At 45.6% G+C, this 15,832-nt stretch overlaps 1 protein-coding gene across 3 annotated transcripts in view; it reads right to left on the bottom strand.

Annotated features, from left to right (window-relative positions):
- gba2 (glucosidase, beta (bile acid) 2) overlaps positions 1-15,366 on the bottom strand; it is a 97,029-nt gene extending 81,663 nt beyond the window's left edge. For all 3 annotated transcript variants that reach the window (XM_041187327.1, XM_041187310.1, XM_041187319.1), the window contains exons 1-3: positions 15,110-15,366; positions 9,170-9,261; positions 8,697-8,812 (exon numbers count right to left, since the gene is read on the bottom strand). In XM_041187327.1, the coding sequence (XP_041043261.1) occupies positions 8,697-8,812; positions 9,170-9,261; positions 15,110-15,300 (399 nt within the window). In that variant the 5' untranslated portion in view covers positions 15,301-15,366. The remainder of the gene's footprint in view (positions 1-8,696; positions 8,813-9,169; positions 9,262-15,109) is intronic.
- Between the last annotated feature and the right edge of the window lie 466 nt (positions 15,367-15,832).

Consider the following 15,832-nt stretch of genomic DNA (forward strand, 5'->3'; position numbering starts at 1 on the left):
ATATTCTATAAGTATATCAATGCGAAGAGGATAACCAGGGAAAGAGTACGGCCCATTAGGGACCAAGGGGGCAATCTATGGGTGAAGCCAGAGGACATCGGTAAAGTGTTGAACGAATGCTTCACGTCCGTCTTCACCCAAGAGAATGAGGATGAAGGTATCGAACTTGGGAAGAAAGACTGCGAGGTTCTTGAGCAAATTGATATAGGGAGTGACAAGGTATTGGAGGTGTTGGCAGGCTTAAAAGTGGACAAATCTCCAGGTCCAAATGAGTTGTGTCCCAGACTGCTGAGGGAGGCAAGGGAGGAGATTGCAAGGGCTCTGACCCAAATCTTTAATTCCTCTCTGGCCATGGGGGAGGTGCCAGAGGACTGGAGAACAGCTAATGTGGTTCCGCTATTTAAGAAGGATTGTAGAGAAAAGCCAGGGAAATACAGGCCAGTGAGTCTTACGTCAATGGTAGCAAAACTATTGGAGAAATTTCTGAAGGAGAGAATCTATCTCCACTTGGAGAGGCAAGGTTTGATCAGGGATAGTCAGCATGGCTTTGTCAGAGGGAGGTCATGTCTAAGAAATTTGATTGAATCTTTTGAGGAGGTGACCAGGTGTGTAGATGAGGGTAGTGCCTTTCATGTAGTTTATATGGATTTCAGCAAAGCCTTTGACAAGGTCCCACATGGGAGACTTATAAAGAAGGCAAATACACATGGGAAACAGGGTAATTTGATAAGGTGGATTCAAAATTGGCTCAGTTGTAGGAGACAGAGGGTGATGACAGAAGGCTGCTTTGGTGACTGGAAGCCAGTATCCAGTGGTCTCTGAAGGCAGAGGGGCATGTTAGTGGGGTGGTGAAAAAGGCATATGGGACACTTGCCTTCATCAATCGAGGCATAGATTACGAAAGTAGGGAGGTCATGTTGGAGTTGTATAGAACCTTGGTGAGGTCCCAGCTGGAGTACTGTGTGCTGTTCTGGTTGCCACATTATAGGAAGGATGTGATTGCACTGGAGGGGGTGCAGAGGAGATTCACCAGGATGTTGCCTGGGATGAAACATTTAAGTTATGAAGAGAGGTTGGATCGACTTGGGTTGTTTTCGTTGGAGCAGAGAAGTCTGAGGGGAGACCTGATCAATGTGCACAAGATTATGAGGGGCATGGACAGGCAGCAACTGTTCCCCTTAGTTGCAGGGTCAGTCGCGAGGGGGCACAAGTTCAAGGTGAGGGGCAGAAGGTTTGGGGGGGTGGGGGGGTGGTGGATGTGAGGAAAGACATTTTTACCCAGAGGGTGGTGACGGTCTGGAATGCGCTGCTTGGGAGGGTGGTGGAGGTGGGTTGCCTCACATCCTTTAAAAAGTACCTGGATGAGCACTTGGCACATCATAACATTCAAGGATATGGGCCAAGTGCTGGTAAATGGGATTAGGTAGGTAGGTCAGGGTGTTTCTCACGTGTCGCTGCCGACTCGATGGGCCGAAGGGCCTCTTATGCACTGAGAGATTCTGTGACTCACCTATTAAAGTTTTGAGGGATTTAAGTGTTTTGCCCCTCTCATTGCTTCATACTGAGCATAATGGAAGGATGAGAGATTATGCCAATGTCCTTCACACCAGTTCTTAATTTCTGGTTTGTTGCTGTGAGAAAGCACAGAGCAGAAAGTAACTGTCTCACTGCGATAGTAACAAAATCTTAGCATCCCAGCTCAGAGCGGCGGTAACATAGGCAAAGTCAGTAGAAAAAAAGGCCAGTAAGAAGAGAAAACTTAGTGTCTCATATTGTTAAAAAGTGAGAGTTTGCGCTTTTTCTGCTCCTAAGCACCACAGTTCTAAAAGGTTCTTTCAACATCCGTAGGCCTTACAAACACAAGAGTTCCAATCCACTTTACAGAGTTGCAGTTAATAGAAAAATGAAAATCATAAAATAATCTCCTGATTGCAAAGAATGTTTGGACACTTGAAGTTCAAAAATAACTTTGCACAGTAAATGTTAACGGTTTTAACACCCAGCACTGGTATACAATTTCCACCTCTTCTCAGCAGTGCACACAAACAAAATAACTTGGCAATACACTCTTCAAAACAGCAAGTATTATCAAAACATTAAGTTAGAAGAAGGCTCCTTTTTTTTTAAAGTTCATTGTCTACAAAAAGTATTAGCAAAATATTAACTTCACCCTGTTCGAGGTGCTCTCTTGGCAGTAAACAGTACCAAGGTTTTAAGAAGATTTTCTCCTAATAAGAATTGTTAAAATTCATTTAAGGGATACGGGAGTCACTGGCTAGGCCAGCCTTTATTACCCATCCCCAATTGCCGTCGACAAGGTGGTGGTGAGTGGCTTTCTTCAACTGCTGCAGTCCATGTGGTGTAGGTACACCAACAATGCTGTTAGGGAGGGAGTTCCAGGATTTTGACCCAGCGACAGTGAAGGAACGGCGATATATTTCCAAGTCAGGATGGTGTGTGACTGACTTGGAGGGGAACTTCCTGGTGGTAGCGTTCCCATCTATCTGCTGCCAGTGTTGTAGCTGTACTGGAACAGCTTGGCTAGGGGTGCAGCAAGTTCTGGAGCACAAGTCTTCGGTACTGTTGCCAAAATATTTTCAGGGCCCGTAGCCTTTGCAGTATCCAGTACCTTCATGCGTTTCTTAATATCACGTAGAGTGAATCGAATTGGCTGAAGACTGGCATCTGTGATGGTGGGGGCCTCTGGAGGAGGCCAAGACAGATCATGCACTTGGCATTTAAGGCTGAAGCATTCACAACAATCTCCAGCATTGAGGATGGGGACGTTTGTGGAGCCTCCTCCTCCTCCATTGAATTGTTTAATGGTCCACCACCATTAATGGCTGGATGCAGCTGGACTACAGAGGTTAGATCTGATCCATTGGTTGTGGGATTGCTTAGCTCTGCCTATCACCTGCTGCTTATGCTGTTTGGCATGCAAGCAGTCCTGTGTTGCAGCGCCACCAGGTCGATACCTCATTTTTAGGTATGTCTGGTGCTGCTCCTGGCATGCCCTTCTGCACTTTTCTTTGAGCCAGTGTTGGCCCCTGGCTTGGGGATAATGGTGAGGGATATGCCAGGCCATGAGATTGCAGCTTATAATTGAGTACAATTCTGCTGCTGCTAATGGCCCACAGCGCCTCATGGATGACCAGTTTTGAGTTGCTAGATCTGTTTGAAATCTAACCCACTTAGCACAGTGGTGGTGCCACACAACATGATGAACAGTATCCACAAGGTGAAGGTGGGACATTGTCTCCACATGGACTGTTCAATGGTCACTCCTACCAAAACAGCCATTGACAGATGCATCTGTGACAGGCAGATTGGTGAGGATGAGGTCAAGTTTGTTTTCCCCCTTGTTGGTTCCCTCATCACTTGCCACAGACCCAGTCTAGCAGCTGCGTCCTTTACAACTCAGCCAGCTCGGACTGTGGTGGTGCTATCAAGCCACTCTTGGTGATGGACACTGAAGTCCCCCACCTAGAGTATATTCTGCTCCACTGCCACCATTAGTGCTTCCTCCAAAGTGGTGTTCAACATATAGTACTGATTCATCAGCTGAGGGGGCATGGGGAGGGGGGAGTAGTGCAGGGACCGGTGTGTGGTAATCAGCAGTAGGTTTCCTTGTCCATGTTTGACCTACAGAGCAGGAGTAAATAGGAGGAGTATGCCATACAACCTCTTGAGCCTGCTCCAGCATTCAATGAGATAAAAACAGAAAAAGCTGGAAAAACCCAGGAGGTCTGTGGGGAGAGAAACAGTTAATGTTTCAAGTCCGTATGACTCTTCTTCAGGTTGATCTTCAACTTCAACTCCACTTTCCTGCCCAATCCTCATATCCTTGGATTCCTCTACAGTCCAAAAACCTATTGAACTCAGACATGAATATTTGTGGCAGCCTTTCATCTCATAAGGTGCTGGTTTATACCATGGTGGTCAACATCGCTGGGTGTAGTTCAGGAGCCTGACTCTGCCATGGCAGTCTCTGTTACATTTGCTGCAGTGAAGACAGTGAGCTAAGGTGCACAATTCACTGGCCTGTTTTGTCTGGGCCCTCTTGGTTGGCTGAGCTTTACGTTTCAGCTCACTTCTTCCGATGTGCTTCCAAATAGTCAGCCTCCAGAGGTCATGGCCGTCAACAACCATCCCTCAGTGGTCAGTGTCAATGTCCACCGTCTTCAAATCTCACTGCAGCTTTTGTGATGTGTGTGTTGATTTCAGCATCAACTGACAGATTACTTCACATACCTCGGCTCCACAATCACCAGCAATCAACAACCTCCAGTGTCATAATGTCAATGCTGATAGACAGCGGTATGGCAACATCCTGGACCATGACAATTGTCTTCCTGACATTACAGTCAAATCAAACTCTTTGCAGGCATGAGTGTGTCTGTCCATTTGCCATTGCAGGTATTCCTCAGTATGGAATGCTATTGCAGCACTGTCAGGGTTGAACAACTCTCTGATGAGAGCTTGGTGCATCTTTGTCTTTGATCACAGACGAGGCTGAATAGCTTTCCATCAGTTTTGGTAGGCAAGTAGACACCTCCTCTATAGATGATCTGAAGGCACAGGACAGCAAAGAGAAGAAAGTCCCAACAAGTGTTACCTCCAGAACATAATCCTGTCTAACCGCCCTGTGGATCTCTAACTGTTCTGATGTTGCCCCTTGATAGCTCACTTTACCCATCATGTTGTCATGGAAAGAGGAAATCACACTGAGCAGCTTCGGCGGCAGCCAATTTTCTCCAGCAGCTCAAATAAGCTGCCGCTGCTCACATCGTTGAAATGTTTTGGTGAGATTGATGAAAACATTTCTCTTGCAGCTGCCAGGCTGAGATGACTATGTCAACTGTAGGTCTTCCAGTTCTGAAACCACACAGGGTTTCAGGATAGATGCGCTTTGCTAAGATCTGCCGCCTAACAAGGCAACCACGAGCAAATACTTTTTCCAAGATGCTCAGCAGGGAGATGCCCGGATAGTTGTTTCAATTGCTGCTGTTTCCTTGTTCATGTACAGGGCCACAATCATTGCATCTCACACACCCTGTGGCACTGTCCCCTCTCTCCAGCAGAGACAGAAAAGTTTGTGCAGATGCTGCAGGAGTGCTGGTTTCCTGTGCTTGATGAGTACAGGTGGTATAGCATTAGCACCTGAAGCTTTGCTCATAGCAAGTGAGTCAACAGCTTTGCTCAGCTCCTCCACTGTGGGTATGAAATCCAGCTCTGCCATGACAAGCAGGCTTTCTATTGTGTCTAGACCTTCCTTTGTGACAGTGCTCTCTTTACTCATGTCCTGTTCAATCTATTCAATTACTAACTATTAACAACTCTGTGGGGTAGAGAATTCCAATGATTCACAACCGAATGAAGACATTTCTCCTTGTCTCAATCCAGTGGCCTTAATTGTCAGACTACGCCCTCTACTTCTAGACAGTCAGGAGAAAGTGTCTCAACATGTGCCTCGCCAAGCCTTCTAAGAATCTCATACGTTACAATGAGATTACTTCTCATTCTTCTAAACTTCAGAAAATAGAGGTCCATTCTCGATCCCTCCTCATAAGACATCTCTCGCAAGCAAACTGCCTGGAAGGCAAGTATACCTTTCCTTATGTATACTAACTAAAACTGTACACAGCACTGCAGGTTGTGATTTCACTAAAGCCCTGTACAATTGCAGCAAGACATCCTTACTCCTGTACTCAAACCCCTGTCTAAATGAGGACCACTCGCCTTCCAAATTGCTTCCTGTGCATGCATGTCAACTCTTTCGTGCACAAATGTGAGGTAGTACATTTTGATAGGAAGGTCATCTGTTACTTGGAAAGTGCAAGTCTAGGTAGGACAGAGGAACAAAGGGATCTCGGAGTACAAATACACCAATCACTAAAGGTTCCACCACAGATTAACAAGCCATTAAAAATAGCAAATCAAGCACTAGCTTTATTGCAAGAAGGATAGAAGTGAAAAGTGGGGAAGCTATGCTCAACCTGTATTGAACCCTGGTTAGACCACAACTGTGTGCTCCTTGCAACGCTGGTCGCCTTGTTATAAAATGAATATGGAGGCACGTGGAGAGGGTGCAGAGGAGATTTACAAGGATAATAACCAAAAATGTGTGGGCATACATGTCAGGAAAGGATTGAGAGTGGGTCTCTTCTCTCTTGAAAAATGGTGGCCTCGGGGTAAGCTAATAGAGGTCTTTAAAATTATGAAAGGTTTTGATAGAGTGGATACAAAGAGAATGCTAAACAAAAACAGAATTACCTGGAAAAACTCAGCAGGTCTGGCAGCATCGGCACCAAACGTAAACTGGGCGACCGCTTTGCAGAACACCTGCGGTCTGTCCGCAAGAATGACCCAAACCTCCCTGTCGCTTGCCATTTTAACACTCCACCCTGCTCTCTTGCCCACATGTCTGTCCTTGGCTTGCTGCATTGTTCCAGTGAAGCCTGCATTGTTCCAGTGAAGCCCAACGCAAACTGGAGGAACAACACCTCATCTTCCGACTAGGGACTTTACAGCCTTCCGGACTGAATATTGAATTCAACAACTTTAGGTCGTGAGTCCCCTCCCCCATCCCCACCCCCTTTCTGTTTCCCCCCCTTTTTTTTTTCCCAATAAATTATAAAGATTTTCCTTTTCCCACCTATTTCCATTATATAAAATAAAAAAAAACCCACTAGAGCTATACCTTGAGTGCCCTACCATCCATTCTTAATTAGCACATTCGTTTAGATAATATCACCAACTTTAACTTTAACACCTATGTGTTCTATTGTACTATTGTTGTTGACATCTTTTGATGATCTGCTTCTATCACTGCTTGTTTGTCGCTACAACCACACCAACCCCCTCCACCTCTCTGTCTCTCTATCTCTCCGCCCCCCACACACACACCTTAAACCAGCTTATATTTCAGCTCTTTCCTGGACTCGAACTCAAGTTCTGTCGAAGGGTCATGAGGACTCGAAACGTCAACTCTTTTCTTCTCCGCCGATGCTGCCAGACCTGCTGAGTTTTTCCAGGTAATTCTGTTTTTGTTTTGGATTTCCAGCATCCGCAGTTTTTTTGTTTTTTTTTACAAAGAGAATGCTTCCTGTTGTGGGAAGAGCTTAACTAGAGGCCATCAATGTAAGATAGACACAAAGAAATCCACTGGGGAACTCAAAGGAACTTAATTACCCAAAGAACAGTAAGAATGTGGTACTCACTATCACAGAGAGTGGTTGAAGCAAATAGTATAGATGCATTTAAGGAAAACTAGTCAAGCATTTGTGGGAGAAGGGAATAGATGAGGAGAGATTAGGGGGAGACGGTGATGTAGTGTTAATGTTACTGAACTAGTAATCCAGAGGCCCAGGTTAATGTCCCAGAAACACGGGTTCAAATCTCACCACGTCTGCTGGTGGAATTTAAATTCAATTAATAAATCTGGAATATAAAGCTAGTCTAATGAAGACCATGATAACTATTATCAGTATTGTAAAAACCCATCTGGTTCACTAATGTCCTTTAGGGAAGGAAATCTGCCGTCCTTGCTCAATCTGGTCTACGTGTTACAACTGACCCAAAGTGGTTGACTCTTAACTTCCCTCTAAAATGGTCTAGCAAGCTACTTAATTCAAAGGCAATTAGGAATGGGCAACAAATGCTCACTTTTACAGCGACACCCACATCCCATGAAAGAATAAAAAAAAGGAAAGATGGGAGGGGGCTCATGCAGAGCAAACACTGCTTGGGCCAGCCATATAGCCTATGTAAAAGTATACGCAAATCCCTCTGAACATTAATATTAACCTTTAAAAAACTGTTTTTTACTCCTCCACTCACTTAACATTTGTGTCCTACTCACGGCTTATTTTCCTCACCCAGGTCTGTATCATCAGCAAACTTGGATACATGAATGGAGAAACCAAGTCAAGTCATTTAGATTGTAAATAGGCAAGGCCCCTGCACAGGTCGTTGCAACACCCCAACTTATAACAGCCTGATAACCTGAAAATGGTCTATTTATTCCTATTCTGTTCTTTGCCTTTTAGCCAATCCTTTAATCAATGCCCTCATACTTAGGAAGCGCATTTCTTGGAATGCTCCACAAACACAGTCTCTCATCTTCTTTACAGCAAAAACTTCAACCTTATAATGTTCACTCTCCTTTGAGAATCAGTTATGACCAAAACAATTTTTTGACACTAGTCCACAGACTCAAAACTATATTTTAATCTTGACAAAATCTTATATGAGAGATTCTCCACATATTAAAAAAGTAGTAAACAAGCATTGCATGGAATCTTAACTGGCTTAACATCTCCATGACAGTGACCCAGGGGTTAAGAATCTGATGATAATCAGCAGCGTGTTCCAGGAAAGTTAAAATTAACTTAGCACTAAATAGTACAGATTAAATGATACCAAACTATCAGCCATTTCAAAAACTGACTCCATTTCAAGTTTATAGGCAAGACAAATCCAGCTGGGTAATAACTACTAAAAGAAACAGAATCCCAAAGATCATTGTTTCTCTTACCCAGCACTCACTGTGCAAGTGAAAACATATTCTCCAGAGAGTGCTATTTTTTTTTGCAACGGCTCAAATTTACAAGAACAGCCAACAGCAATATTGTTAAATTTCAAAGCACACTTAGTGTGTCACCTCCTACAACCAAGCATATTTAAAAAGAACATACCTGGTTCTCAATCACAATGTCATAAGTGTACATTCCTGGGTTTAGCTGCCACCTGCAGAATTCCCCTCGCCACCCCCTTGTAATGGTACCTCCTCCAAACCCACCTAGTGGTGCCCCTGAAAAGAAAAAAATTGGTATTTTAACATCATTTCCATATTCACTGTACTTTTTGAACTCAAGATTTTATCAAAATTCATCCTAGACCTTACACATTACAAACAGATCATGTTGGTTTATCTGGTTAAGATCAGTGCTAAAGTTGTGATGATACCTGTATTTGTCTTCATTCCCTGCACATGCCTCAGTTATGCAATGGGTAAGCAACATATTCTGCCATTGGCATTTGGCGTACAATAAAATATCACCGTACGATTAAAATGGCAACACAGATTGGAAAGTCTGACTGTAGTCCGAAATAAAATCTTTCAAATTATTGCAAAGCAACATTTCAAAATTTACTCATTTGCACTTACCATAAATCTGACGCAATGGAATGGAATTGAATGAGTCAATAAAAGGTGCCTTCTTCTCTATTCGAGTTTTTCTGTACCACCATTTCAAATAACTGTTCAGAAATAGAATTACAGTACATATTTATTAATGGCTGAAAAGTAAGCCATGAATTATTTACATTATTAATTCTCATCTGAAAACACTCTCAGACTGAATATATACTTGATCAACTCCTTCTTCCTCTCGATAAAACAGGTCAAAAGCTTGACCCAATCATGTTTTTTTTAATTTATTTTCTCACTGGATAAGGGCATCACTGGTTAGGCCAGCATTTGTTTCCCACCCATAACTGCAATTGAGAAAGTGGTGGTGAACCGCTTTCTTGAACCGTTGCAGTCCAGGTGTTGTAGGTACAGGCATAGCGCTGTTAGGAAGGGAGCTCCAGGCCCTTAAGTCCTTGGAAAAGAGCAATACTCCCGGAAGCAACGGTTTACCGGCTGAGTTGCATTCGACTCTACTGGATTGGGTTAGCACAGACCAGCTGGAAGTTTGCGAGTGTGAATTTCTGGCTGCAAGCACGTCAAAATCCACGAGCAAGGCCATCATCATCCTCATCTACAAACAGGAGGAAGAAAGGGAGGAAACTGGAAATTGCCTGACCATCTCACTGCTGAACGTGGACTACAATTTTTTTTATTCATTCATGGGATGTGGACATCACTGGCTAGGCGAATATTTATTGCCCAACCCGAATTGTCATGAAGAAGGTGGTGGTGAGCTGCCTTCTTGAACCGTTGCAGTCCATGTGGTGTAGGTATGACCAAGTGCTGTTAGGAAGGAAGTGCCAAGAATTTGGCCCAGCGACAGTGAAGGAACGGCGATATATTTCCAAGACAGATGGTGAGTCACTTGGAGGGGAACTTCCAGGTGTGGCATTCCCATCTATCTGCTGCCCTTGTCCTTCTAGATGGTAGTGATTGTGGGTTTGGAAAGTGCGGTTTGAAGGAACCTTTGTGAGTACCTGCAGTGCATCTTAAAGATAGTACACACTGCTGCCACTGTGTGTCAGTGGTGGAGGGAGTAAACGTTTGTGGATGGAGTGCCAATCAAGCTGGCTCCATCGTCCTGGCTGGTATCAAACTTTGAGTGTTGTTGGAGCTGCACTCACCCAGGCAAGTGGAAAAAGTATTCCACCACACTCCTGACTTGTGCCTTGTAGATTGTGGACAGGCTTTGGGGAATCAGGTGGTGAGTTATTCACTGCAGGATTCCTCTCCTCTGACCTGCTGTTGTAGCCACAGTATTTATAGAACAAAGAACAAAGAAAAGTACAGCACAGGAACAGGCCCTTCGGTCCTCCAAGCCTAAGCTGATCATATTGTCCGTCAACTAAAACATTTTGCACTTCCGGGGTCCGTATCACTCTATTCCCATCCTATTCATGTATTTGTCAAGCTGCCTCTTAAACACCACTATCGTACCTGCTTCCACCACCTCCTCTGGCAGCGAATTCCAGACACTCACTACCCTCTGAGTAAAAAACTTGCCCTGCACATCACCTTTATAGTTTTCCCCTCTCACCTTACATCTATGTCCCCTAGTAATTGACTCTTCCACCCTGGGAAAAAGTTTCTGACTATCTACTCTGTCCATGCCACTCATAATTTTCTAAACTTCTATCAAGTCGCCCCCTCAATCTCCGTCGCTCTAGTGAGAACCATCAGAGTTTCTCCAACCTTTCCTCGTAGCTAATAACCTCCAGACCAGGCAGCATCCTCGTAAACCTCCTCTGCACCCTCTCCAACATCTCCATATCCTTCTGGTAATGTGGTGACCAGAATTGCACGCAATATTCCAATTGTGGCCTAACCAAGGTTCTATACAGCTGCAGCATTACTTCCCAGCTTTTATACTCAATACCCCTGCCAATGAAGGCAAGCATGCCATATGCCTTCCTGACTACCTTATCCACCTGCGGTGCCACTTTGTGACCTGTGGACCTGTACACCCAGATCCCTCTGCCTGTCGATGCACTTAAGGGTTCTGCCGTTTACTGTGTAATTCCTGGCTGTATTAGACCTTCCAAAATGCATTACCTCGCATTTGTCCAGATTAAACTCCATCTGCTATTTCTCTGCCCAAGTCTCCAACCGATCTATATCCCGTTGTATCCTTTGACAATCCTCTTCACTATCTGCAACTCCTCCAACCTTGGTGTCCTCTGCAAACTTATTAATTAGCTCAGTTACATTTTCCTCCAAAGCATTTATGTATACCACAAACAGCAATGGTCCCAGCAGTGAACACTGCGGAACTCCACTAGTCACAGCTCTCCATTCAGAAAAGCACCCTTCCACTGCTACCCTCTGTCTTCTATGACCAAGCCAATTCTGTATACATCCTGCCAGCTCACCTCTGATCCCGTGCAACTTTACATTCTGTACCAGTCTGCCATGAGGGACCTTGTCAAAGGCCTTACTGAAATCCATGTATATAACATCCACTGCCCTTCGCTCGATCATCTTTGTCACTTCCTCGAAAAACTTGATCAAGTTAGTGAGAGACGACCTCCCCTTCATAAAACCATGCTGCCTCTCACTAATACACCCATTTGCTTCCAAATGGTAGTAAATCCTGTCACAAAGAATCTTCTCCAATAATTTCCCTACCACTGATGTAAGGCTCATCGGCCTGTAATTTCCTGGATTATCCCTGCTACCCTTCTTAAACAATGGAACAACATTAGCCATTCTCCAGTCCGCTGGGACCTCACCCGTAGCCAGTGAGGATACAAAGATTTCTGTCAAGGCCCCAGCAATCTCCTCCCTTGCCTCCCTCAGTACTCTGGGGTAGATCCCACCTGGCGCTGGGGACTTATCCACCTTAATATTCTTCAAGACGCCTAACACCTCCTCTTTTTTGATCTCAACATGATCCAGGCTATCTGCACACACTTCCCTAGACAAATCGACCACTAAGTCCTTCTCTTTGGCTAGTCCAGTTCAGTTTCTGGTCAATGGTTAGATTGTCTCTTATTGGAGCTCGTCATTTGTGTCACAGAAGTGCCAGGTAATGTTAATTGTCACTTGTCAGCCCAAGCCTGGATATTGGACTGCTTCAGTATCTGAGTCGTCACGAATGGTGAACATCCCCACTTCTGATATGATGGAAGGAAGGTTATTAATGAAGCAGCTGAAAATGGCTGGGCCTAGGACACCACTTGGAGGAACTTCTGCAGTGGTCTCCTGGAACTTTGATGGTTATCCTCCAACCACCACAATTATCTTGCCTTTGTGCTAGGCATGACTCAAATCAGCAGAGACTTTTCCCCCAATTACCACTGGCTCCAGTTTTGCTAGGGCTCCTTGATGCCACACTTGGTCAAATGCTGCGTTGATGTCAAGTGCAGACACTCTCACCTCATCTCTGGAGTTCAGCTCTTTTGTCCATGTTTGGACAAAGGCTGTCCATGGTCATTGCCAATCAGGTCAAGTCTGCTCTGGAGCTGGTGATCCACCCTGATGAAACCTGCATTGTACCCAAAGGAAAATTGGAGAGCCTCACGCAACTCAGAGATATGGCTGCCTGTGTGCAGGATGGGGAATGGACACCTGCATCATCAGACTGGACCAGGAGAAAACCTTTGACAGAATATCGTGTGCCTACATGATGGATGTGCTCTCCAAAATGGGAGTTTGGGGAGGGAATGCACAATTGGATCCAACTGCTCTACACAAACATCAGTAGCGCAGTTTTAATCAGTGGGTGGAAATCAGAAAGCTTTCCAATCAAATCTGAAGTCAAGCAAAGCTGTCTTCCCCTCCTCTATCCTGTGAACATTGTAGCGATCCTTTTGCCGAGTCCACCAGGGTGTGTGTGGGCATAAGAGGGCTGGCGATCCCAAGCAGCAGAGGCACTCAGGTCAAAGCCTCCCTGTACATGGATGACTTTGCCGTCTTCTGTTTGGATCCATTGTCACTGTGCAGACTGATGGGCATCTGCGACCAGTCCAAACTGGCCTCAGGAGCCAAGGTAAATTGTGCTAAGAGCAAAGCCATGTTCTTTGGGACCCATCTTTTTTTTGCCTCATCATCAGGTCAGACTACCTGAAGATGCTGGGGATATGGTGCAGAGAGGCAAGTAAAGGCATGCGCTAAAATCTGGAAGGAGCACATACCTGTAGTAAAACAAAAATTGGGTGTGTGGGAGTGACGCTATTTCTCCATTGATTGTAAGAAACTGGTCATCAGGAGTGAGGCACTCTTGGTGGTGCTATATGTGGCACAGGTCTGGCCCATTCCTCACTCCTGCGCCCTGATCACCCAAGCCATCTTCATCTTTACTTGGAGGTTGAAAATTAACCATGTTCACAGGGACAAGATATACCAACCTCCAGATAAACAGGAGAAAAACATACCCAACATTGCCGTCATCCTGATGGCCACCTTTGTGTGCAGCTGCATCATGCTGTGTATAGACCCTCAGTGCACAAGCACCAAGTGTCACTACATGCTGAGATTCCACCTGTCGCCAGTGTTGCAAAGAATGGGCTGGCCACCTTGCCACAGAATGCAACAAGTACTTGGACCACGCTGTATCACGCATCCCTTATGGAAAAGTTTATGCAGCAAAACCACAAGTCCATCAGGCAGTGGTCTGCATGTAACGTGCACGTTGTATCAATCCTTTTGCCAAGTCCAACAGGGAGGATGCGGGCATAAGAGGATTGACGATCCCAAGCAAAAGAGGCACTCAGGTCTCCCGTAGGCCCTGCGGGCAAAAGAAATGGTTCCCTGAGCAAACTGTTAAAGTTATTTGATAAAACTTTCAAACAAGCAGCAAGACATCGCTTGGCTGGTGGCGAGACTGACATCCCCCGTCAAATCCTCCCTACATACCAAAAGTCTCACCCCCTTTGTAGGTTTCTCTCGAGGTGCCTGTGGTGGGGAAGAGGCTGTTGTTGACCTTCTTCTGGAATGTGCTTTTACATAAGGTGATCTGGAGAGAGTTGCTGTGGTTTACTTCAAGGTTCGTCCCAAGTAGCTCCGTGATGCAGCACTCTGTGCTCTATGGGTTGTTCCCAGGGATGCAGACAAAGATAAACATCAACTGCGGCTGGAGAACCATCTATTCTGTGAAAGATGCTCTTTGGCCTGCTGAAAACTTGCTGGTCTTCCAGTGCAAAGAGTGGTCCTCGACCAAGTGTTGCAGATTGTCACATTCCAACATCCGGGACTACGTATTGGGGGATGCACTAAAGCTTGGGGCAGTGGCCGCAGAGGTACAATGTGGAAAGGTCACTGTTTAGAGCCTTTCAGCCAAAGTACTCCGAGGGACTGGAAATAGTGTGGAACCCCTTGCTGTGTGCCTGACAAGGAATGTCTTTGTAAATATACATACTATAAAACTGTAGAGGCACCTCAAGAGTGGAACATGCTGCATATGTTGTAGAGAAAAGTTGAATTTTATTGCACGTTCTGTAATCTTTAATTTGAAACGTTTTGCACTCAGGTTGTATGTCTGACATGGAGCGTATAATATAAATGTCAAAAGTATTACAATTTTATTGAAGCATCTCAGACTGGAAAATGCTATATGGAGACAGGTTGAATTCTATTACACTTTCTGCAATTTTCAAGTTGAACTTTTTTGGAACGTACTCATACAAATTTTATGGGGGGGGAAAGGCCGTTTATCTTGCCTTTTCAGGACCGGTGAGGCTTAACGTCTTTTAAAAGCCTTCGACACCTGTAACTCGTCATATCAATGCCATTGGCCAAAGTCAGGGAATCTTTCTAAAACTCTGATAAATTCAGATCAGGAAAGGAACCAGACGTTAAAATATCCCGACCTGGTCAGCGGTATCCGCTGCGATTTGAACACAGACAAAAACATCACCGGCTTTTAAAGCAGCAAAACCCGAGGGAGGTAGTGCGGGTCCGGTCCTGCCGCTCACTCACCGGATCCCCAGGCCCAGGTGGCCGATCATATGAGCCAGGGAGACATCTCTGGCCTCGAACGGTTTCCTCTGTTCCCTGAACTGATGGGCCAGGCAGATCCTCCATCCGAACCGCGGGACCCCGGCCCCGTCCGAGCAGCCGCCCGCGTAATCCTGCATCAGTTCGGCGTTCGGGGCCTCGCTACTCCCCATCCCTATTCTTGCTCCTCGCCTCACACAATCAGCCCAGCCGCCACACTCAGTCCGTCCACCCGACTCCTCCCTCCTGCTCCGCCCCATCTCTCCGCCCCTCCTTCCCTTCCGCTCTACCCCTGTTTTTTTCAAAGCAACCCACGCACGCGCCCACTGCCCGTTTCTTTTGAGCCCAGGTCCGCGCATGCGCCCCTATGCGTAACTGTGGGGGTAACAGAGGAAGGGGAGGCGTGCCGCGTATTGCGCACGCGCACCGCCAATAACGGGAGAAAGTTGCGTAGTGAGTTCAGCAGGCTGGAAGGAAATCCAAAACAAAAACAGAATTACTTGGAAAAACCCGGCAGGTCCGGCAGCATCGGCGGAGAAGAAAATGGTTGACGTTTCGAGTCCTCATGACCCTTCCACAGAACTTGAGTTCTGTTGAAGGGTCATTAAAGGGTCATGAGGACTCGAAACGTCAACTCTTCTCCGCCGATGCTGCCGGACCTGCCGGGTTTTTCCAGGTAATTCTGTTTTTGTTTTGGATTTCCAG

The sequence above is a fragment of the Carcharodon carcharias genome, chromosome 1, assembly GCF_017639515.1.
Source record: "Carcharodon carcharias isolate sCarCar2 chromosome 1, sCarCar2.pri, whole genome shotgun sequence".
Classification (NCBI taxonomy): Eukaryota; Metazoa; Chordata; class Chondrichthyes; order Lamniformes; family Lamnidae; genus Carcharodon; species Carcharodon carcharias.